Below are 26,248 nucleotides of genomic sequence, written 5' to 3' on the forward strand. Positions count from 1 at the left end.
CACCCTCCTCCTCCTCTATAACCTCCACCTATTTTCCTTACCGGGGGCAGACTTGTTACGGCTTAATTAATCGCAATAATTAAAAGGAGAGGTGCGGGTGGTGTTTCACGTTTGAATATGCAAAATCTCACTTACGGCGAGAATGGCCACGGCGAGAATGGTGTAGGGGACGAAATCGATGGCCTCGAAAAGAGTGTTGCAATTTAAGAAGAGGGGAAGGTAACCCGCTCCTTGAGGAAAATTTTACGCGTGAAACTCCTGAGAAAAACGTTTGAAATTTTTCAGGGATGGAGATCGATGGTTTTGCGAGAAAGAACGTTACAATTTTAGAGAATTTCGTCACGTGTTACATTATCATACATCGTATGATAAAATTTGTGAAATTTTTTTGAAAAAGAGTAAGATTATAAATAGGGGAGATTATAAATATCTCGGTAATCGTGGAAAGAAATATATATATGCTATAAATAACTGTTTGAAAACTGATTACATTATCGTTATTAGATGATAATGTAATAAGCGTATTTCAGAACGAGTTTTGTCAAGAAAAGAGAGATCAAGAAGAGATTAAACTCTCCGGTTTCAGAGGAACGGCTTATACGTGTATAAAGTCATTACAAGTTATCATTTTTGTGCGTTATCTCTTACACGTTAGCTTAATGACTCGTGAATACCCGTTTAAAATATACGCGTAATAACACAACTCTAATCCAATCGTTGACGAGTTCCATTTTGATCGTAAAACAACTTTGCCGCCCATTGAATTAATTCTAACAACTTAACGACCGGATACCGTGATTATTCAAATTTTATTTGACTTACATCTCGATAAACGAGATGTTTACGCGTTAACTGCCGATAAGTTAAAACGTGCAAACGTTCCCTCTGCTACTCGACAAAGTAGCAATTCTACGAGCAAATTTTTTTCCACCTTGCTCTACCTGCCCTTCGTCGAGGAACGCCCGACATTAACGCCATATAACGATCAGAAAATAGCTTCTCGCGCTTCTTCGTTTCCTTTGATCTCTTTGATGATGGAGAAAAAAAGAAAAAGAAAAAGAAAAGAGAGGGATACAATTCCGCGACGAATCGGTAACTTGATTTATCGTCGCGCAATTTTTGCGTCGACTCTTTTCTTTTTTTGTCGACTCATTTCTTGCCGATTCTTCTTCGATCCGTGTCTATATTTATATCCGAGGGAGGAAGATCGCATGTTCGAAGCGATGGAAAAAGCGCGAATCGGCGCGCAAAATGACAATCGAGCGTGCGCTTTTGCACATGTAAAATAGGAGGAGGAGGAGGATCTTAAATTCAACGATTTCTCTCGGCCTATCTTGAAAGGATAATTTAATGTACTCGAGCCGGCTTGAAGAAGAGGCAAGAGTCCTCCTCGAGGGACGACAATAATTAGGGGACCTCCTTATAATAAGAAGAGAACGCTTTATAATAAGGGGAAACCCTCCCCTCCTCGTCGCCTTTCTGTTGGCGTGTCTCAGAGCCATCTTGACTGGCTCCTGTCCTACAACAAGAGTTTCACGGAATCACGAAAGGCGGTCGTTCGTTAATGATTTCTACAAATTATTGTAGACCGTACGGTTTAATTACATTTTCGCAACAACACGGACTCCCGACCATGGATCCTCCCATTATCTCGTCCCGGGGATTCTTTCTTAACTCCCCTAATTGGCCGTTAATTCTCGTTTGTCTTTGTGCAACAGGAAGATTCGTTTACGCCAGGTATTTATAACAACTAGTATCTAGCCTCCCTTTGTCCCTCCCCTCTACACGATCCTTGGAGAGTGAAACGAAGGGTTATCCTTCGAACCTCTTGGAAAAGGCTTCTTTCCAAGAGGTTCGTTCGAATTTTCCGCATTTTGTTTTTAAACAAAATGCTCGAACTTAATTGTCTTCGAGAATTGTTTTACGAAATGGAGACAATGAATCGTTCCGTGGCATCTTTCGGGATGAAATGACGAGAAGAGAGAGGAAGGAAATGGAACGTTCATCCTTGACTCGATATATTTTCGTGCCAATCCTTTGAATACGTTTTCTGTTTTATGCGCGTAAGATGGTGCAGCGTCGTAAGTGTTGGTGATTTATAACGCGAAATTTTCTCGTCCCTCGCGACGGTGGTTTGGCGAGGTTTTGTCGGGTGAAACATATTGGCACGTTATTAAATTCTTGGTTAATAGGGTGGAATAATGATGTCACGGCGTGTCCGGTAACTATCGAAAATGCTAGAGGGTGTAAAGTTTACGCACGGCCGGGTTTCTCACTCGTAACATCGTTTGAGGCAATTTTCCAGGTTAAAATTTTGGGAAATGTGAAAGTGTCGTTTGTAATCGTCTTTTTTTCTTCTTCTTCTTCTTCTTTTAATCTCGATGATTTCTAGAGATTACGTTTTACTATTTTTAAATTCATATACTGTACGATTTTACGATTAGGTATGTTAAATCGTTGTTGCACAACAGTCGTAAATTGTAGAGCAATTAAACTTGCGCTTACTTGTAAGTGGTTTGAGCAACGTGGCGAGCTAAAGGAACGAGAAATGAATTAAAAAAAGAAAGAAGAAGAGAAAAGAAGTGGCAGAACACAGGGGACGTGGTAATAGCACGTAAGCAGAATAACGAGAAGTGAAAAATACATTTTCGCGCGATTTTAATTGCACGGCATCGTAGAACGGACGCGAAATTTCCCTCCCCTGTTAAGACAAATCTGCTGTGTTCTACTTACACTTTCGGTCGAATTCTTGTTGGACGAAGAATTGAACGAAAGACGCTAATAATAAAATCTCGTGAACGATTCGTGATAAAAATGAATTAACGTAGACGTGTTTTTTAAAAATTCAAAAATTTCCCCGAAGAAAAGAACTTGAAATTCTCCTACAGTATTATTTCAAGAAAATACTACTACTTCTTAACGCCACTTCTAATTTAACACGTAAGTTTTAATTTCCTCTCTTGCCGGCTCGGAACACGAATAAAAAGTGGCAAAAAAGATAAGAGAAGTTTCCAGAGAAGAAATTTTACACAGTTGTGTACCATTTTAATAAAATAAAATTTTGGTTTTCCATTTTTCAATTTTTTTTTTTTTTTTTTACATTGACGATTGAAAAAAAAGGAAGGAAGAAAGAAATAATTTTAATTCACTTCGTCGATGCAAATTTTATAAATATTCAACATTTTTAAACATTTTTCTTCTTTCTTTTGCAAAGGTGAGAATCGTGTATCGTTCTTTATTAACATCGTTTAACGATTTGTAGGCCACCGCGTAGCGCGTTGGTGTTTGAAATTAGATTTACACATTTAGATCGGTTTCACACAGGCCATTATTGTGCCACCGCTTGCGGTGGAATGCATCGCATCGCTTTAAACCAGATCTTCTGCGGACTGGTAAGTGGCGATCGACATTTCCAAGTACATTTCTCGATTTTGCCGCGTGTAAAAGCTTTCTACCGCAATCGCATGACGTTATGCGCGTTATTTGACCTATTTTGCAGCCACATCCCAAACGTATTGGATCGAAGCAATAATAACACGAAATTCGAAATTCGAACGATTGGAAAAATCCTTTTCCTCTCGTTAAATATCTCTGTTATACGAATGTCGAACTTGTTATTTGACCAATTTCCATAGAAATTTGATGATCTTCGCAATTTCATTCCGGAAATTTTAAAACAAGCAGACGATAGAGCAATCTCGCCCAAAGAAGCTCACTGTCGGAGGATCGAATTTCGCTAATGGATCACGCAAAAGTTCGTAGAGGCGTGAGTCACAGTGGGTGTAACGCAAATGGTTCTCCTGTCAGCGGGGAGCCGAATACAAATATCCGGAAGTTAATAACCGAAACGATTCCGCCACTCCTCTCTACCTCTACCTGTCATCTCGTCAAACGGTTCGTACGCTCGATGGCTCAATTGCACGAGCTCCCGTCCGACCACGACTCTAATTCTTTCGTGCGATCCAACGTATTCGTCTATTTCCTTTCTACGAAGGAGGTGTAAATACGCGATTAATTAATTAATTAACAAAATGTAAAAACGGCAGAGAAGAATCTCTAGAATCTGATTCAAGTATTATTATTGTTTTGTTTGAATACATCTGCAACGATCGTCGAACGGTGAAACAACGGTGTCACGTGCAGTCGTTGGAAACAATTTTACAACTCGAGTTTCGTGAAGGAGGCGGGCAACGATATTCCCATTTGGCGGTAAGCGTTATCCAAATACGTTCTAAAAGTGAAAAGTGAGAGCGAATATTCGCAGCCCACGTAGAAACCCTCCGAGGAGTCTGTCGACGCAGTCGATCAGTTGATGACTGCTCCGTTATGCCCTGTTACGCCGATAAATAGCCTAGCCCCGTTTTAGTCAAAGTGCTCGTCTCGATCGTGTCCAACCAACTTTATGATCCATTTCTGTCCGTGAATGTATTTTCTTGTTGCGTTTTTTACGTAAAAGAAAATATCGATCACAAGTTACTATTGAGGGTTGTTTTATCGTTAGTAGAGATTATTCAATGTTATTATCGGATAATTGGTCTCGTCAAATCTTATCTATTCGTGAAAAATATTGAGTTTTAACTTTATCGGTGCTCGAATTTACTTTACAATTTACGATTTGGAGATCGATTTTTCACGACAACTCTTTTGAAAAAGAAAAATAATCCTTAATCAACTACGATTTAACAAACGGTTTAAATCGATTTCTCACGAAAATTTTTTCAGAAGAAAATAAACACCGACGATCTTCCCAAAACTTTTAACTTTCGAACACATCGAATTTATTTTACAATTAACTTTGATCGATTTTTCACGGCAACTTTTTCGAAAAAGGAAAAATAAAAGTCCTAATTTCCCTTAAAATAATTTTCCTTAATCAACTACGATTTGACAAACGGTCCTTCGTTTAAATCGATTTCTCACGAAAATTTTTTCAAAGGAAAATAAACACCGACGATCTTCCCCCCTCCTAAAAAAAAAGAAACGTTGAACGAAAAAAAAGAAGAGAGAAAGAGAAGGAAGGTAGAAGGTAGTTCGAGAGGAAGACGAGGCGGCATTGAACGTAAAATTTTCAAAGCTTTACCTGTCATCCACCGTGGTCGCCGATGCAGAAATCCATCTCCATTAGAGGTCGCTGGCTTATTCCCATGGTAACCTTCCCTTCCTAGCATAGTTGTAAGTCTATCTATTTTCCCTGGAAAATCTGCACGACACACGTGAACACGTGTAAAGGCGCACACAGGTGCACACGTATACACGACCCCCGGCCTTGTAACGTTTAATACTTGCAGCCACGCAGCCGTGCAATATCGGATATGTCCATTAATCGGCTCTGGATCCTGGGGCGCGGTGAAACTTTCGAAATGCTGACCCTGTCCAACTCTAGTCTACTGCGCATACAGTTTGTCTGCTAAATCCTCGAGCGCTCATTGTAAGGGAGGAACAATTTTTCGGGGAGGAAAAGGATTTTGACCTGCTCGAGTATGAATATTAATTAGCCGCCGTTGGATTTCTCCTTCCAATGAATCTCGTGTCGCGTAATATTCGGGGATCGTGGAATTTTAGAATCGTGTGTATTCAGGCAGATTTGTTTATTGGTATCGGATAGTTTTTTTTTTTTTCTTCAATTTGTGGGTCGAGAGTTGAAAACAAATGCGGATCGTTAATACGCTTATTTCGAGTTTTAAGATTGGAATGGTATGGCATAGGATGGTATTAAATATCAGGTTATGGCTATTGTTGTAAGTAAAATCGATCGATTGATTCAATTCTCAATTCAAAATTAGTAGGTCAGGATATTGTGATTATAGGTATGGATTCATTAATAGAGTCGATATGCCGAGGATTGAATTGTTCTTTTAATACTTGTTTGGTATTATTTTATTTTATTATCGTAGCTTGTTTCTCGAAAAAATTCAATTACCCAGCTTTTAAGACTTATTTTATTTGCTTTTAGTAACTTTTTCCGCTACATGAATTTACAAATGAATCTCAAATTGGCATGAAGGAAAAGAAGGGAATAACCGATAGAATTACGTGAGATTCAATTATGTTTGATATTTATATAAAAACCATGAAAAGATATTTCATTCTATTTAATTTCATTCTGTCTCGATTTAGTTGAATTGTATTGAAGCATCCTGAAATATAATTTTCCATGTGTAATCCAATGTATGGAAATCGTTGAAACGAACAATTAATCAGTTATTTGAATACAATTATTAGAAAGGGGGGATATGAAGTATTTCCTAGAAATATCAAATTGAATTTGTTCCATCGCCCGTAGAGCAATTTACATTAATATCGTAAATTGGGCGACGATGCACGTCCAATATCATGATCTGAAAACCCTTGGCAAATAATTATTTAATATCAATTGGCTTTGTACAATTACGTGTCCGGAAATTACGAGCCAGTTATCCTCTGTGAAAAATCATCCATCGGAAAATTAAATTTTCCTTTGAAACCTTAACATTTAACTTGCTTTATTTAACATCCTTCAATTATGATAACTCGTGTACACGATGAAATAGTTACGAAAATTTTACGGATGATCGTGGGGAATGAAACAAAGATAATTTGAAAATTTCTCGTTCGATTTCCAATCAAGAGATCTCCATTAAAAGATCATTTTAATAGAGGGTCAAGATCTTGGAGGATCAAATTCATCTCAAAATGGATCTCGAGATTCCTTGAAACATCGTTTAAAAATTTTATTCTCGTACGTAACGTATGTTTATATATACGGAAAGGCACGGCTCGTATATTTATGCGTGAATCGAGTATGTCATTCGACGACGATCGCTGTTTCGATTACGTTCTCCCCTCCTTTTCGAACCGTCGCGACATTGCGAGCTCGGTTTAGTAGAACAAAGGCATCGACACGATCCGCACGTGTATAACGTAATTTATTCTTATTTCCTTTATTAAATATATTCCTTCTTACTATACATAATTATTATACTATAATAATCATTATATTATAAATAATTAATACCGTATATAATTATCAAATATGTTATACAGATATAACATCGTGCCGAGATATATATACATTCTTTCTATTTTAATCATTTCACAATAACGTAATTTTACACAAAATTAATCACAATTATGGGCGAGAATATATCCACGCCAGACATCATCCTCGACCGTTATTTCCCAATTATCAATCCCGTGTTTTCCAACATCTCGGCGAGCATAACAAGCGGAACAAACGATAACGATCAAAGCGGGGGCGAGTAGCGTCAAAATAATTTTCTTGATTCGAAACGCGCCGTCTCCTTCGCCCCGCATAATAATTATTCGCGATAATTGATTTCATTTAAAAGCGCCGCGCACCCGAGCAAACTCGACCGACCGATGCACCATTTAAACGCGTACACCACCACCACGTATATACGTGGCGCGCCGTGTCCAACGTTTCATACATTCTCGAAACGAAATTAAATTCCGCTGTACCGCTGTCACTTGTTGTCTATTTCCGCGAGGGAGGAGTGTGGTGAAATTCGATGCGATTCGGCCCGCCCAGGATGAGTAACAATTATATCCTGTGTAGCTGGAAAATGATTTTCTCCCCGCTTTCGTTTCTTTCTCTTTCTCCTCCCTCTTCCGTTTCCTCTTCTGTTTCCTCTTCGTCTCAAGAGAAATTACCGGCGCTGTTATGTGAAACAATTCTATGACGAGTGAGTTGGTTATTCTCGTTGCTGGGTCGAAGAGGTTTACGGGTAGTTTGGTAGTTTTATGGATAATCACTTGCTGTGAAAGTACTTTTTTTCTTTTTTATGCGTGGATAGAAATTGTACTTTTCCTCGTGCGTGAATTGGAACGTGGATTATTAAAGGAAAGAAAAGCGTTTGTGGAAATGAAGTGAATCGAAACAGTGATAAATGTATGCGCGTGTAGAGAAAAAAATCGTTTCAACTAGTCATTGGCAATTAATTTTGGTAATCAAATGTACGCTTTATTTGATGTGAATATCGTGATCGTCGAAAGGTATAATCCGTCAAACTGATCTGAACGTCGAATAATTGATTGAAAGAATATTTCGAAGAAAGTAACGATGTTTCATTCGAGAAATTTCACGTCTACATTTCACGTGTAGAAAACTTAATATATACGTACGCATATGTCTGGAAGAGCGAATGGGGGAGAGAAAAACGGAGATGATCGAAACCGAAGTACACGAGAAGTTAAATCGGTTTAATTTCCGTCCAACGCTTCCGATATTTGGCCAGCTCTGTCAATTCAGAGACGTCAGTACATTTCATAATAGTGGATTAAAAGCAAATCTGAGAGAGAATTCATTCGTCGTCTCTGTTACAACGTTCCGCTTTTATTTCTCATCAGAGACACATCCCTATTCAATTGTCGTGCATTATATCGATGATATCATTATACATTGAATCATAAAAATTATCGAATATCTGAAAAATTCATTTCTAAATTTACTATTGAAGATATATCATACTCATCGAGAACATCTTGGATTTATCATAATGAAATACGTGGAACGTATCTGTGAATACGTTGTTTGTTCGAAGATGACGATTAAAAGAGTGTAAAAAAAAAAAAAAAGAAAAAACGAACGAGCAGACGCTTTAAGGAAGAAAATTATTGTAGGTTGAACTCACGTAATAAGACGAAAGTCGTTTAGTTTCACGGTGCATTTTCCGTTATCACCGTACGATGAAACGTTTATACAGTTTCCAAGCGGCCATTCTCGTCCAGAAAATCTCTTTTCACGTCCGATAAATTCACCGCGTGTTACAAATAAGATACTTCTTTACTCTACTTTTTTCACATTGCTTTTATCACGAGGCAAGTTTAATTATTGAAATATATATATATATATACACACACACGTGTGTTTAATATTTGTATCTCGTGATTTAATAAAAGCTTCGTAAAAGTTTATTTTTTAGCGAATTCAGAATTTAGATCTGAATAACCTTTAAAAGCGTTCCATCCTATTAGTTGATCAGCGAATTATCGATTGGCTATTCAAACGTTTTGGCCATGCCAAATCCAACTTTGTGGCAGTTGCAAATGTTGCTAACTTTGAACGTGCAACGTCCAATGAAGGATCAACTTTTCAAAACTATCTCTTTCGAAACGTGTAATTCCATGAATTATGCGAATAAAAAAAAAAATTGAATCAACAAAATTCAAATAAAATTATTGACATTTGTTCAAATAAATTGAAAATTGTTGAAGAAGTCGTGTAATTTTTCAATGTTCGAAACATACTCGATCCCAATAATTATAAACATTATTTAATGGGGACACTTCTAATTCACTAATGGCTCTGAATAGATTTACGCATTCGACAAGCAACAAGCAACCCTTCTAAATTAACAGACACGCATCGTCAACATTGGCATCAAGAAGAAGAACAAGAAGAACTCGCGATAAACTCCGCTAATAATCGCGTAACTCGCTCTCTCCTAGAGATCTGTTAATGGTTCTAATAAAAAAAAAAGTAAAGAAAAAAAAAGAAAAGGAAAAAAAAAAAGACCCGACGAATGCGAAAGAAGCAGGAGAGTTCAAAATCGGTGGCTCTCGTTCTCATCAACCGTATTCACCCTTCGTTTTTCATGCTCGGAGGCCTCGAGTGCTCTTCTTGCTCCAGTCTCGCGATCACGAGGGGATGGTACTTGATATGCACCCCCGTATCATACGTGGGCCGCCATTCGTAGAAACGATTCACCCAGTGATAAATTCAGAAAATTCGTGAACAGAGTCGAAGAAGAAAACGATGCAACGTGAAAGACCACCCCTCTCGTCTCCCCTTTGCGCTCGAGATGATACTTTGAGTCATCGAGTCGTGAGTCACTGATAATCACGCTCGTCATAACCATTCCCTTTATTATCCGTGGCAGATTTGATGGTTGACATTATTCGAAGGATAAGCGAGCATTCGTTGGGCGGCATGGCTGTGGATGCCGACTGTGTAGTAGCTGCGTTTTGTCAGAGGGTGGATTCAAGTGGCCCGAGATAGATATAACTGAATGGAACTCGTAATTTGTGCCGGGTAATCTTTATGATGGTTGTTTATTGATGTTTATCTGCAGATTTTCTGCGCTTCTGGAAACATTGAAATATTTCATTGGACGACAAACGGGGTAAATTTAGGATAAATAATAAAGTTTCTTTTTTGATAATAAGATTTCGTGTAAGTGAAACGCGAAAGTTAATCTCGTTACGTTTAAAAATTTCCCAACGAATTATTTTGGAGGAATAATCGATAAAGAGTGATCAAAAATTGTCTAAAATTTCGTTAGAATTAATTTCAAAATTGTTCAAAAATTGATCAAAAGCTTCGTTACTAATTCCTAATCCACGTGGATATTGTCGTGGAAGCTAATTTCTGTACGTACTCGAAAGATCCGAACCTTACTGTAAAATGAGAAAGAGCAAGTCTGCAGACGACAAACCAATTAATTCCCAATTCCGTCTCGTTCAAGAGGCTAGCTAGCTCAGGTACGCCTCCGTGTCTTCCAATCCGTGCAACGCGTGCAATCATTTTAACGTATAGAAGATTCCCATCGACATAAACGTACAAAATTTAACAAACGAAACTATTTTCCCCGATGAAAAACGGAATTTCCGAAAAATTATAAAAAAAAAAGAAAAAAACAAACTTTCTTACTTTTAACGTGGGCTCAAAAATGTTCAGAAAACGACAATCTTCGTCAAAAAAGGAAAAAAAAAAAAAAGACCCGATTTAAAAGATCAACACTCGCGGCCAATGAAAGTGGAAACAATGGTCGAGGTAAATCGGGTGGTGTCAATTTATGCAAAGCCGGGTGAGCAATGACAGCGGGGGGATTTTGAAGAAAGGGTGAGGAGAATGCAAAGGAGAAATACAAAAAAAGAGAGGGAGAGGAGAGAAGGGGTAACCGTGTTGCGTGGGTGGCGTAACAGGGAGATTGAAACAGGAAGAAAATGTTAGGTGATCACGCCAAGAGCCCATTCGAAGTTGTACCCGATGCGCTTAATGGTTGTGCACACCGAGTAGGAGTTATCCCGCGCTTTTTACCCTTTCTTCCATCCTCCATCCACCCCTCTCGATCTCTTTCTCTTTCGAACTCGATCCCCCTATCTTCATCCTTTTTGATTTTTCCTCCCTTCGGCCACCCTCAACTTCCCTCTCCCTCTTCGTCGTACTTCATCCCTTCTTTCATCTCCCTCCTTCCAGACTTGCTTTTTCTCACTTCTCACTTTCCCTCTCTTTCCACGTTAATACCACTCTCGTCCTCCTGCACCCTTCCACCTCTCTCTATCTTCCTCTTCATCCCCTTACCCTTCCTCTCTCTCTCTTTCTATATCTGCCTCCCGTATCCTCTCCTGTCAACGCGACTCACTCAGCAACTTTTTAATCACCCCCGCCGAACAAAGGTGGCCGAACCAACCGGGTGTCCTGGAATAAACGTCGATGCAGGGTGGTATCAGGCTGGTGGTCGCATCTGAGGCCTTTGCTCTCGCCGGTCATTCATAATTGCGGGGAAAACGTGGTCGAAATTGTGGGTTACTGGTTACACGTCAGGGTTAAACACATCGATCGATATTCTTTTTTTTTCTTTTTTTTTTTTAAGAGAAAAGCGGGAAAAGAGTGATACGTTTTAAATAAGCGTTTTGATGGAAGTTGAAATCCATTTTTTGAAGTAATGGTGAATTTTGAAGATTGGTGGAATCACTCGAATCGAAAGAAGCAAATTATCACTTTATTAGAGAGAGAATGCGAAATATAATGTAAAATGAAAACACATGTTGCGATATAATATAAATTTTTTTCAACGAATCGCCAACTGTGTAATTTCACGCATTTAATTGTAAATAAAGTCTATTCCACAATATCGAAATTAAAGAAAGAGGAAAAAAAACAAAAAGAAGAAGAAGGAACAAGAAACTCATCCATGTAATAGTCGCGTCTCGAATCATCACGGTGACGTGTCTTTTTAATCCGTCGCTAAGATGATCTCTTTCGCGCCACGAATAAAGTTCGCCACGGTGGGAAGGGGGCGAAGAAAAGAGTTTGCAGGTCACCCCTTGTATAAAAAGAGTACAGTGGGCGTCCTTTATCGAAAAAAACCACCCCTTGCTTTACTGTAATTATACCGGTGATCCTCCCTCCTCTTTCTTTCCTACTCGAGCCACGTCTATCCACCTCAGTGGGTTTTTTAAGACAATGAGCCGTGTCTCCAACGGGAAATAGGGAACATTCTTTCGTTCCCATTTTCAATCGTGCCGCCCGCTTTGCCCAGCTTTCTAATTTCGAAATTAGCAGATGCTTCAACGTCCCGGCGTAACACGCTGATTCGAACTTTCATCGTTATCGCGAAGGATACTAGTTCGATACTTTTCACGACCGGGGGAAACTTGTTCTTAATTAAGAAAGTAAACCGGTATAACTTTTTCCCGGCTCGAGCACTTTCGTACCTTTTTTTTTGAAATTGGAATTAATAATCGGTCGGATACAGAATATTTATCGTGTAATTCTTTTGGTATAACGGTGAGGGATATTTTCGAATATATATTTTTTTAATTTAAGAAAAGAAAAAAGGAGAATGAAAAATTAACTCGTTAATCTTTTGCTCGATCGACATGAGAATTAAAAAAGAAAAGTTGTACCTTATTTTTAACACACAGGTTTATTATTTATAAGCGCGTGATAAATAAGTAAGTGAGAAATATTTTTCAATCGTTATATGAGAATGTTTGTTTCTTTCCAGTACAGTGATCGGTCCACGCCCGTTCTCCTGATAGTGTCGCTCGCGGGTATCAAAGTATGCAGCCCAGATGGAAAAGTGAGTATGATCCAATTGCGACAGGTATCTGAAATACCTATTTTTATCGTAAGAAAATAAAGGGGAGACGGTAAAGAGGGAGGGCTTTTGGACGAAAAAAAAAAAAAAAATTAACATTGTGTGTGTGTGTTTTGGCGCGAGTGTACGCGGGCCACAAAGAAACTCGGCCAACGCGTTCTGGATGTTCACCGATGAACACGATGTATCCGGCAAGAGTCGAGCGACGCTCTCTTTCACGATAGCTTTTAGTTCACAGTCTATTTCGGTGCTTTGTACCACCGGCGAATATTTCACGACTAGGAATGTCGCCGTGGCGCATTAAAAGCCGCGTCTTTTTTCGCACAAAATGAAGTTCATCAAACAACTTTGCGAGATCACAAGCGATTTCTCGCTTCCTACCTCCTCGTGCCCGTGGAATATTTCAATGATGATCTTTAAAGAATTTTCACCCGTTAAATAAAGGGAGAAATTTTCTTTTCTCGCGTGCGAATTAAAAACTTGTTTTTGGAAATTCTATTCCATTCAATTTATCCGTATATCTGACAAGTATTCGTAGCGTGTTTTCTCAAACGGGATATTTTGATAATATTTTGAAGGTTTTTCCGCGTTATTTTAACGAGCATTTGTTAAAAATGCTCGGCGTAAATATTTTGTAAATGATTCTTTTACAAATATACGGGCGATCAAACGGTATTCGGGAACGAACCGCAATTTTGTATTTGCTCCGACAGGGTAATCCTTTTCGATTGACGAAAATCAAAGATAAAATACATATTCAAAGTTTGTAATTGCTTGCAGATACACAATCGTGCATAAATAATTAACCCGTTCGTTGGCAAAAATGTATTATAATTTCTGAATTTATTTATTTTTTTCTTGCGTATTTATTTTGAATATTATCGTAGACATATGATTTTTAAATATTATAATACATTATCAAAATACAAGTTTGATTATTATATATATATATATATATATTAATTATATTGATGTAATAATTTTTCGACCAAATATTTATTCAATCATTCTCTCTGTCGAAAATATTTTCAGGAAAATAACGTGGAGCGCGTTAATAACGTAAAGCATATATTGCCAAAAAATTTTAATAAAACTATCCAATTGATCGAAGAAAAATATTCGATCGAGAGAGAAAATATCAACTGTCCGTATATAAAACAGTTTCGTAAAAATAAATTACTAGGAATGTTATTATTATTCCTATTCTTCTAGTTTATTTTATTTTTGAAAAGAGAGGCTTGCGTACGAATTCGATTCGATGAAAATTTTATCAATTGAAATTGCGAAACAATGGAAATTAATTAGCCCATTTTCGAAGAGACGTTGATCGACAACGCGATGTTTCAACAACGATGTATCGATAGACAAGTTTAATTTACTGTCCCCGCCTAGTTCAAATACGGTCTGGGAAAACTAATCTACGGCAGACGAGGGTAACATAAACATCCTTATTTATTATTTCACGTTGTTTCACGTTGTTGAAATAACCACTGTACCTTCTCATTATTCTCGTAACGCGCGCATAACCCTCTCCCCTCCTTCCCCTCGTAACATTAAACTTATATAATTTATCGTACGTCTGCGCATATCAAGCAAATTGGTGAATATTCATCAGCAGAAATTAATCCACATTCTGGGAATCATAATCATAACTGATAGCACGTAATTCGTTACATATTTTCTCGATCCGTTAAAAATCGTTTAATTATTATTAAATGAGATATGCGAGAAAATTAGATTCCACGTTTATATCGGATGAAACTGTTTTATCCATCGTATTTTGATCCATATACTTTAAAATATTTATTATCGAATAATTAATTCAAATGGAAACACGTTGAAAAATTAACGTGCGTTTTCTTCCCTTTGCCTCTTCAATAATATATATATATTATAGAAGAGTTGAAAATAAAATAATTAAAGGGAAGAAAAATTGTTTATTTCAGATCGAAATATAGGAAAAAATAAAAATTAGAAATAAAAGGAAATCGAAGCTTTTTATCGAATCAAACAAATAGAAGAAAAAAAAAAAAAGAAAAAAATTAAAGATAAAAGCAAAAGAAAAATGAAAGCAAAGGAAAGTTGTCTGTTTCTGGTTCTGTAACAGGTCAAGAACGACTCGTATAATGCATCACATTCGCTCAATACTTTCAATTCTATTATTTGCCGAATCAAAGTAGCGAGATTCCCCTGAGATTTCAAAATGGCGGCGTGATTGGCAGCGCGAATGAATCCAACGGGCAGAGACTAATGCGGTTTAGCTCTTTCCCATATCGCCGTCATCCTGATTGATAATCCTTGTTTCTCTCTCTCTCTCTCTCTCTCTCTCTCTCTCTCTCTCTCTCTCTCTCCCTCTCACCCCCACCCCCTTATGTCGTGCTTTCCTGTTTCCGCTTTTTCTTCCGTGGCCCCCCAGAACTTGCGACTTCTTCGAGACAGCGGCCTCCAGAGATGGCGCGCAACAACGAAACTTTTAAGAAGTCTTTTCGTGTCGCGTGTCGAAGAAAAAATTTCGCGAAAAGGAGAGAGGAGAGACGTGGCCCGGAAGGCCTATTTTGATAGTTGCGACGAATGAAAATTTTATCCGTTCCCCTTCCTCTTTCGTCAAGCCCCCGTCGTTTCTAATCGACGTTTCGTGCTTCGTGAAATTTAATGCATCTCTCGATCCCTGATCGATTATTAAATTGCACGGTGAATCGAAATACTCGTTGCTACTCCTTCTTTTTTATTACACAGAATTTATTTATTTGCGTAAGAAAATTTTACGAGCTTTGAAAGATTTATCATTATTAAAATTCTATATACTTTTCTTGTCTCGTAAAAATTTGAAATTTGAGGTAAGACAGAAATAAAAAAAAGTAATAACGTTTCGTCGAAAATTTAATCCAAATATTTTCTGTTATTAAATTAAAAGGGATAGGGAATTTGGTAGGTAATCTGAAAATTTCCCTTACCCGAAAGCGGATGAATTTATTTGTGTGCGATGCATTAGGAGTCTTAAAAATTTGTTGTTGTTTTTTTATACTTTCCTCTCATTTTATAGACTTATTTTATTCGTACGAGAGATACGGGGATAGTTTGCATAGAAGAATAAACGTATGCATCATTAAAGCGACTCGGAAACTTCGCAAGCTCTTGTTTTATTTGATGGTCAGCAATTTCAGGAAAACTCGACGAAATAACAGACCGGGAAAGAATGAAATAAAAGAGGGCGGTGCTTTATTATCCTCGTGGGCTGATATCTGCGTTGTTGCGAGAATTAACAAAAATTTTTATATCATATCTCGCGTTAAAATTTCAAATTTATCTCCTCGTCGATTTTCAACTGAACGTTGCGGAAAGTTAAAACGTATGTATTAAATGGAATTGCTCCCCGCGTAATGCAATTTACTACTGACTTTATTAGGTATACTTTCTGTAGTATACCGTGCTGAAATTACACCGTACTTTGCTAAAACAAGGATATATAAATTGCAGTACTTTGCCTGAAACAAGAATGAATCTAAACTCCAACGTACCGTTGGATTCAACAAAGTAGGCCAAAGTTGGAGATCGTGCCGGTATCCTTCACACAATCAACCTTTTCAAATTTTTAATTTAAAAAGCCGCCAAAAAAAGTATCTTTACAATTATAAAAAAGAATCGATTTTCGTTTCGTTTATTTTTTAGAAATATTGATTTCCCGATATTTGGATCGTAACATAACAACATTGTTGTCGTCACAGGCACGAAACATTTCCTCTTCTCAAACATCAAACGCGGTGCGAACGATTTGAGTGTTTGGAAAAGTGGAGGAGCCGCGGATATGAACCCATAAATCCAATAACCAGCTAGTTTTCCCCGTTCCACTCCTCAATATCCTGTCAGTAGCCTCCCTTTTCGCTTCATCCTTTTAATTCAATTTTGTATCCCACTCTTTTCCAAGAATTCCGTTCTAACGAACAATCGTATAAATACGAATGTAAGCACGATACACGTGTTGAAATAATTTAAAACTAATTACGAAATCATTTCTCGTGAATGATTCAACGAGAAAAGTAAAATTTTTGCACGTTAAATTGACGAATCAAGAATATTTATACTCGAGATTAGAAAATTCGTTGAAATAAATTCACAACGAACGAAAATTTCGAGCACGTGATTCAAGATGACCAGGATCCACGCTCTCGGGCAAAGTATCATCTCTCTCTTGCCGCAATTCGCGTTCAATCATTTCAAGAACAGACGTCCAGGAAATGAGAAAGTTTCTTTTTCAATGTTTTATCGCGTTTGGCGGGTGACGTTTCGTCATCGACTGATTCAATTTCCTTCGATGTCCCCCGTGATAACTTTTCTAATATAACTGAATGGGAGTTGTTTCTCTCTCTCTCTCTCTCTCTCTCTCTCTCTCTCTCTCTCTCTCTCTCTCTCTCTCTCTTCTCCCCCTCCCCCCGTAACAAGCGAAACCGTATCCTCTGTCACTCCATGCCACCTGTTACGCAACTTACGTGACACGAAACTCCGCAGGAAATCGTGCGTGTCATTCTCATAAAGGTTCCTCCCAGCCCTAAATAAGGTTGCGGTTCTCAGTCACGCAACTCTCAATTGGTTTTCCCCATTAATCGCCCCGTTCACTCTCAGCGTTTAAGTCGACGATCAGGAATCGAAGCTTTCGTCTCTTTGATTCGTCTCCAACGAGATTGGAAAATAAGAAAATAATTAAGATTATTATTATTTCAAAATTTCTCGAAAAATTATCTTCCATTTCATTAAATCTTTCGTCACAGACGAAATACCAAATTGAAAATATTTAACTTCCAATCTTTCTAATTTCAAAGTTGCACGAACGAGGTTTATCAATAATCAATAAAGTTATTACCTGGATATTAAAATTATCCAATTGTACAAATCAGTAGACTCAAACATAACGCGAAATTCTTACTCTTTTACATTTGGTTTATTTACTTTATATAACATTCCCCGATAAGAGAAAATAGTTATCAAGTTTGTGGAACATTTTCTACGCATATTCGTTCGTTTGTATATAAAACTTAAAAACATGGAAGAAGAAAGAAAGAACGGAGAAGAAGTTGGATCGTCTGTGGCCACTGAAGGGAAATCCGGATTTCCCTCGGAAGCTCTCCTCTCCCGGGACCGAAGAAGAAAGTTGCGGGGAGAGAGAGGCGGCCGTTCAGGGACGTATCATGGCTGCTGATGCAAGAACGTATAATCTCTCGTTCCATCTTTCGCCCTTGCACGAGCCTTCTCCTCCTCGTAAATGGTCGCAACTTTTGTGAGCAATGTACGCCAGTCATCTTCATTCACAACCTCTCTTTCGCCGCGTAATTCGAAACGTGTTTCAAAAAAAAAAAAAAAGAGAAAGAAGTTTCTTTCTTGGAGGAATCGCTTAAAAACCTGAGAGAGAATCAACGATGAAATTGAAAAACTACGAGAAATTTTACGAGTGGGGGGCCCCTTCTTGAAATTATGAAGTCCTTGTTCAAGTATGAAGTTTCGGGAATACTTAATGGAAAAGTACGAAGTTTCGTTTACTCGAAGTAAAAGTGAATTTTCTTCCGCTTTATTTAGGATAAAGTATATATATTGGAGGGAAAAAAAATAAAAATTCTTGCAACGATACAACCAAATATTGTATGAGAACTTTGTTATTTTTTTTTTTCTTACGTTCTCTTTTCTTCTTAAGATTCATTCATTCGAACAGTAACAATTTTTTTAACAAATATTCGACGTCGTTTATTTATTGAAACTTTTTCTCACGTTTCACGCACTGTCATCACGTGGATGGCGAGTCGACACAATATATCGAGCGAACGATTGTCGTCATCGTCATCGTCAGTTTCTCCATAATTCCGCTGTAATGTATTCGTGGAAAGCCAAGCTGTGAAAGTCTTGGCTCTCCCGTGAATACGAGTGAACGTTGAAACACGATGTTTCGCGTACGTTATTAAAAACGATGTTGTAAAATACAAATATATATATATATATATTTTTTTTTCTGGCAACGAGGTATCTTTTAACGAGTGTGTCTGAGAATATATATATATATATTCCACGATGAGAGACGATGGTGGAGGGGAAAAAAAAAGTTGATCGAGACGCGCATGTATTATCGTATAATCGTTATTTCCATAATGGCGAGAAGTCTTGAGAAGAATGTTCTTTGCCTTCCAGTGAGAGACTTCCTTCCGTTCTTCGCGCAACTGCCAGACGAAAGCACTCTCGGATGCCCCTGTTTGCATGTAAAACTTTTTAAAAGATTGTCTGTAAACAGTCTGCATTTCTCATACTCTCGGGAGGAAAAGGAGAAAGACGAAAGGACCGTCCACCGAGGGATGCTTAAACTCCTCCATTTTATCCCCCATCTGTTTGTTTCGTCGAACGTTTGTGAAAGTTTCATTCCTATTCCGAGTTTGATTTACCGATAACACTTCGTCTTATAGCGTTACTCACTTTCCATCGAATAAAAGTGAACGAAAGAATATTTATTTTTTGTACAAATATTCGTGTGAATGTTGTATATATAGAAATAAGTTTCTTTTTTCTTTTTTTTTTTTTTTCATATTCTTTGTCGAAAAGTTTATCTTCTATTCGGTCTTCGATCAAATTCGCAAGTAAATTAATTAAATCAACAGTAACAAACAATTAGGCAATTTTTGTAGTGCAATTTCTAGATTAATGCAGCTTTTAGCGTAAAAATGTGAAATATCGAAAGTACGATTATTTCTTTTCCTTTCTCGGAATACGCATAATTGCTACTTCATTTTAACGATCATAAGAATTCGTTGAAAATATCGATTACAGTTAAAAATTGCGAAAACTGTGAAATGGACGACGAAAAAGGGAGAAAGGGAGAACGAGTGTGGAAAAATTCCAACGAGTTTCATCGTTTATGGGAGCCGTATCGCGATTATGCATACCGCGGACCAAAAAATTCTGCAGAGGTATAATTTTTCCCAGTAATATCACGCCAGTGTGCCGTTTGATTATTCCGAAACTCGGAGGAACATTGGTGGACGACACGTGGATCGTGAAGTGAAATATCTGGAATGGAAGAATGGCGAGGAGAAGAGAAGTTTGAATGAACGAACAGACTTTTCTCCAAACGGTTTTAAAAATATTTCTCTGATTCACGACAGGAAAAGTTTATGATTTATGAGAGATTGTAGCGACATAGTTTTTGCTTAATGAATTATGTTAAATTTAATCTCGTAGAAAGAACATTGGGGGGGATGAGTGTTAGACGATTTTAACAAAGATAATTTATTTTTGGAAGGAAATTAATTCTCCATTGATAATTTTCTTTAATTAGAGATTTCATTCGCGTTTTTCATCAAGTTTTATTCAATCGTTGGAAGAAGAAAAGCATAAAGTCGATTTTTCTTCTCTAGTATCCACTTAGTTTCTCGTTAATCCTGTATACTTAACATTCCGACAAGAAGCTGACACAGTGTTGGCTTATCAAGCTTGTATTGTTTCGTGCTCGTGCTTTACAAATAAGATTAGTACACAACTAGGACAATACAATGCCGGAAACAGGTTACTGATATCAAAGATATCTTTTGTTTCAAGTCTCTTTATGCGCGTTTCGTTGTGCGCCTTTCTTCGCCTTCTTCTCCTCTTATTTCTCTCTTTCAGATCTTCGGTTAAAGGTTATTTACAAGAGAATCATTGTCACGGAAAAACGATTATTTCAACTATTTCTACACGAATTTACGAACTTATCGAGATTCTTTCGTTCGTTGTTCATCGTATTCCATCGAAAAAAAAGTATTATGCACTTGTCTAACGAAATGTGAATTTAAAAAATTCATTGAAAGAAGAATATAACATTCAAGTAGATTTATATATATATATATATTTTTTTTTTCAATTAATTCATTATTCGTATAAATAAAATAACGTACAATTCGAAGCAAAGCGAAAGAGAGAGGTATTTCGCAAAATATTTTAAATTTATATTAAAATTGGAATTAAATTTATCAAATGTATTTTGAATTTAATTAAATTATCGATGTTACATTAATTACGTCCAGTATTCAAAATACATAGAAATAAAATGGTTAAAATAATATTAAGAGATATTTGCACTCATTATATAAAATAATTTGCATAACTTTGACTTTCATACAGGATAATTAGTAGTTCATAAAACTACTTCAAGCAATCATGTGTTTATTCAGACAACTTTTCTTCGCATTTTAATTAAATTTCAACGATAATTTAATATGACGAAGTTATAAAACATTTTCATTTTATTTAAGCCAAAGCAAACTATTTTACATAATACAGCGATAAAACAAACTTTGATTTTTCGTGTATTTCCTTCATGAAATTGTCAACATTTTATGATAATGAAACAATTAAATATAAATATTTAATCATAACTTTTATCATTTTTATATTTTTACAATTTACACTTCATCGTGAATAATTTCGCCTTTTAATTCATCATATAAAGTAAAATTAACTTTGAATTATTTCTGAATATTTCTATTATACCTCCGAATATTTTTGTACAAAAATTATCGCGAAATACTGGAAATTTAACAAAATATCCTTTCCCCTTTTTCATTGTATACATCCGAAAAATTTTATTCATTTTTGACCAGTCAAAATTTTCTTTTCATCTCCGCTCAAAAATCACTGAAAAATTGCTTCACCTCCCAAAGTGATTCAAGCATCAGTACACGCGTTATCACACACGCCAATAAAGAATGGAAACTTTTTCGTCCCCTCCTCGATTCGAAACTCGAATCCAAGGTCAGAAGGAGCGGCCTCTCGTCAACCTGGTCCCATTGTAACGAGAAAAGCTATCGACTCGAGCTCTTCTTCATCATCAACGTAGTAGTGGAACGAACTAGTCGAGTCTGTCGCGTGTTTCGTAATTATTTCACGTGGTCTCGGCACCAGCTTCAATTAATTGCGAGCCGAAACGAAAGGAGCGTTGCCGCTCCGCTTTAATAATGCGACATTGTCCCTCTCCTTCTCTCCCCTCCCTCTTCCCGGCCATTTGCTCTTCCACCTCTTTCCTTCATCGCATCTCCTCTCCTCGCGTATTATACACGCGTATATATCCTCTGACGGACATCAGAGGCGAACTTTTCGAGCACCATCCCTCCGCCACAGGGGCAAATGGAGTTAACGACCGCTGAAAAATAGACGCGGCACTGTCGAGCGAAATTTCTCTCTCTCTCTCTCTCTGTGTGTGTGTAACGAGAGACAACGAGCTGCCTTCAAATGAAATCTCCGTCTGTCCATTGATGAACAATTGCCGCTTTGATATTATAATGTGAATTCGTGGAAAACGTCGGTCGGTGTAATTTTTACACCGCACGGATTGAAACGCGCGCGTTTGAAATGTCGAATAAGAGGATCAGGAGCGTAAAATTCTTTTTGTTTCGATTTCGAGAAGGGAGAACAGAGGGAGATCGAAGGATTGGATTGTACGTTAAACGGATTTTTTGATTCGTTCGTTTTATCTTAATTGTGAAATTGAAGTTATTTATAGATTCGTATGGGAATGGAATATCCTTAGGAATAAGATTGGAAGATTCGTTGTATACAGTTAATGCGAACTGAATTTTTATATTGTTATCATTTAATCTACTTAATTGTTACGAAATACGAGGTAAATATAGAAGAGACCCGATGCGAATTCTTAACCCAATATTAACTCCTTTCCAGTATAGATTCAATTTATTGATTCTCTAATTGAAAAGAAAAAAAAGAAATACGCAAATAAATCAAATCGATGAGGATACATCGAAGAAAGTTGAAGATTTGCAGAAAGTTGGCGCGGAATAGGAAATTTCATCCCATTTCGCAATCGTTAAATTATTTTAAACGAAGAGGAGAAGAGCCTCCGTTGAAAAATGTATTTCCATTCAAATGCAATCAAAGGAATGCCCCGAATTAAATCTACTCATGGAGGAGAAACACTTGCGATCAAGATTAGAAACGGTAATGGCGTGGATTGGATTAAAGAAACGCGAAGGGAGTGCGAGAGATCGAGAGACAGTTGTTGGAAGGAAGGCTTTAAATCTAGGGAATTTCAATGGATTTAAAGCGTCAGACACAGAGGAGAGGGAGTTAACAATGTTCACCTGCGATTTCGCCCGTGGTCATCGCGAAGCGACACGAAGCGAGCTTATGCGATTAACCTGTTCATACTGCAAAAGGCTACTCATCGAGTTTATAGACTCGGCCAGGTGTGTGGATTCTGGAAATTCCCGAAATTTGCATCCACCGGATCCCAAGTTTGTTCAACGCCACCACATTTCCTCCGGGCTTTGTTCATCGCGTTACACGGCAAAGTGTTTCGTCGAAAATTAAGTTAAACTTGGGCTAATCACGTTCAAGAAATAATAAATTTAAATTGTCGATAACAATATCATCACAAATTTTGAATTACAAGGATCTCTATCTAAGAATCGTAACAAAAGAATCGTCCCACGTTTTCGCCGCGTTGTTATCTTCAAACGCAATACTTTTATTCGCGAGAATTTTAAATCGTCGAAGCGATCGAGAAACGTGTTCCAAATGAAAATTAAGCCATTATATATCTATAATTTTACACTATTAAAATGGAGAAAAAGTATCGAAAAAATTCAAATTACTCCTTTTCTCTCTCTCCTGACTACAAACATTTGGCACTGCGGAGAGATCGAAACGAATAGCGCATAACGGTAGCGAATACTTTTCTAGACAACTACTACTCGGTATTCGTAAAATCGCTGGAAGCGTAAAATGGCCCGATAACTGCTTCGACCGTACATTAACAATTTGGCACAGAAGAGGAGGACGAGGCGTCGCGACACACTGGCCAACGGATAGTTTGAATCGCGAATCGAGGGGAACCGCGGCCTCTCCCCTTTTTCGGGAGTTTAGACCACCATAAAGCAGGGTGATGTAGTGTCGGAGACACCAGTGACAAAGATACGATACCCAGGGGTCCGGAAAAGCTATAAGTGAGTGCTCAGCCGCAGGCAGGCATTCGCCGATTCTCGACGCTGTGCTATCCCTCCCCACCCACCTTTTCCTCGCAATTTCTACCCACCACTACTTTCCTCCTTCGATTCCTCGCTCTTCCTTTATCCTTCCCTCTCTTTCTCTCCACCCTTTAACCCATCCTCGAAGAAGCTAGGGGGGAACCGATAGGGATCTTTGGACCATAACCCGCTCACTTCTCTGCTTATCCCTTGCGACCACCAGCAGAAAAATCCTTCCTGACACGGAGCATGATTTTATGTGTCCTATCTGGAGACTCTTTCCGCCTCTCTCTTTCCCCTTCTTTCTCTTTCTCTCGCTCCCAGTTGGACTATCCGTCCTTCTTTCCAGCTGTATCCGCCGTTTCCGTTTGTGGGTGTATATGTGTGTGTGTGTGTGTGTGTGTGTGTGTGTGGGAGGTTTATCTTTGACTGGTTTATTGATTGGTTTGCGTTTTTTTGTGAATGTCAGCTCTCAAGGGTCACGAAATTGGTACTAAATTAGGGAGGGGGGAAGGACCATTCGCGTACCCCCCGATGAAAGAGATTCGAAATTGGTGGAAACGAACGTACGGGGAATAATCCGTTTGGTCGTTCGAAATAACGTTCGATTTGTTTACAATAGAAGTTTTTGAATAAGAATTAAAGAAGGTTAAAGAATAGGGGAGAAGGGAAAAGTGTTCAATTTGAGACAGAGGAAGAATAGAAGTTGAAGTTGAAGATGGAAAATTTAATAGAAATTTTTTAATTAAAAAGTTGATTAGTCGATCTTTTCACGAGCGGTCGATTAATTAATATTTGAGACTACTACTTTTTTAAACTGGGTGAAGGTAATAAGTTCTAAAATTTTTCTTTTCCCTGTCTCAAGACCCTGGCCGACAAGACGCGAAATTTGTTCCTCGACTAATAATAATTTACCTAAGAATCGATCGAGACGGAACGAGAAATCGTATTTATTTTTTCTCGTAGAAATTCTGCTTCTTCTTCTTCTTCTTCTTCTTCTTCTTCAAAAAAAGAAGTAAAACGAAATAAAATATCATCAAGGAATCTCGTACAACGCGCTCGAACTGCTAAAAAATCTCTTTCGAATCCCACGGTCTTATTTACACCGCGATTCACACCTGCTCACCGTCGACAATGCACGCAAACGAGTGAGATAAATAAAGTCTGACGAGCACTTTCCACTCGTCGTGAATTTACCCGGCGACGCGCAACACCGGGGCGTAACGTCGCCAGAAATCGCATCAATGATGCGACGAATTAAGTGACGCGTATCCAGTCGATAAATGTCATGTGTGTTGCGCGAAAAAAAAAGGAGGGAGGAGGAGAGAGGAAGGGGGATAGAAAGAATTTGTTCGAGCCCCGAGGAAGAAGAACGAGGCGGGCATTAGGGATTGAAGTAGACACGAGCTGGAGTGTGCATTAAGGGGGTGATTGAGAGAGAAACGAGCGGGAAGGGATTCCGTGCGAGGGGGTAAAAAGCGTGTACATACCGTGAGGGAGGAAGGGTAGAATTTCTAGAATGGAAAAGACGCAGGTACACGTATATAACAGCCACGTGCCCGCTAGTCTTTCCGTTTCGAAACGCAAGAACTTCTTAGAAGAGTGGCTGTCAAAGGGGTTGGAACGGGTAAAGGAGTACGGTTGGATAGAGGGGAGGGAGGGAGATAGCTAGTTCGAAGAATGGAGACAGAGAAAGAGAGAGAGAGAGAGAGAGAGAGAGAGAGAGTCCTAAGGGGTTGAAAACCAAGATGAAATCGCAGCGAGAAGCCAAATTTTCCGCGTTCTTGAACCCTCGAGTTCGATAATTCTTACGACACTTTGTGCGATTTCCACCCTTTTAAGCCGACTCTAAGATCCCGCCAGGTGGAGCCACCATCCTTTCTCGATCTCGAGATCAACGATTAAACGTTGTTCCTCGAGTTCATTGTTTCCCTCGATTTAGTGTCAGTCGATTTAAGACAGGAAGGTTGAATCGATTTTCTTGGAAATTTATTTTTAAGGGAGTTCGATGGAATCGTATGGAAAAATGAATCTTGTCAGATTTCTATCTTTCTCTTCTCGTGAGAAATATAATTTTTTCTTTCTTTCCTGAAAACTGCAAAATTATTCTTTTAATTCCACAGTAAAAATAATCAGTTTCGCAATTAAAAAGGTATGAAAGGATCGCGCGTATCATTTGTTTCGATAATATCTTCTCTCAATACTGATAAACATTCCTGGTAAACTCATTACGATTTCTCCCTCGACTCATCCATGCGCAAAAACAACATTTTCCGAAAGAATAAAGGGTACAAAAGTATAAAATTCACGGACCATTTCCATCCTCGCGAACGAAGCAAACAGAATAACTCTGCCGTGAGTTATCTTTCTATTATTTCCCAGGTTTTAATTGGAGGGAGGAGGGATCCATAATCCCTAGCGCATCTCTGCCACTAA

At 38.0% G+C, this 26,248-nt stretch overlaps 1 protein-coding gene across 5 annotated transcripts in view; it reads left to right on the plus strand.

Moving 5' to 3' along the window:
- The window catches only part of LOC100868372 (EGFR adapter protein), a 197,305-nt gene that overhangs the window by 97,470 nt on the left and 73,587 nt on the right, over window positions 1–26,248 (plus strand). For 4 of the 5 annotated variants that reach the window (XM_003694543.4, XM_086904055.1, XM_012487880.3 and 1 more), the window contains one exon: window positions 12,732–12,806. In XM_003694543.4, the coding sequence (XP_003694591.2) occupies window positions 12,732–12,806 (75 nt within the window). The remainder of the gene's footprint in view (window positions 1–12,731; window positions 12,807–26,248) is intronic. The other variant, XM_086904058.1, reaches the window with a different exon arrangement.

The sequence above is a fragment of the Apis florea genome, unplaced genomic scaffold (genome assembly GCF_048593485.1).
Source record: "Apis florea isolate Af1SG1 unplaced genomic scaffold, ASM4859348v1 contig_2293_pilon, whole genome shotgun sequence".
Taxonomy (NCBI): domain Eukaryota; kingdom Metazoa; phylum Arthropoda; class Insecta; order Hymenoptera; family Apidae; genus Apis; species Apis florea.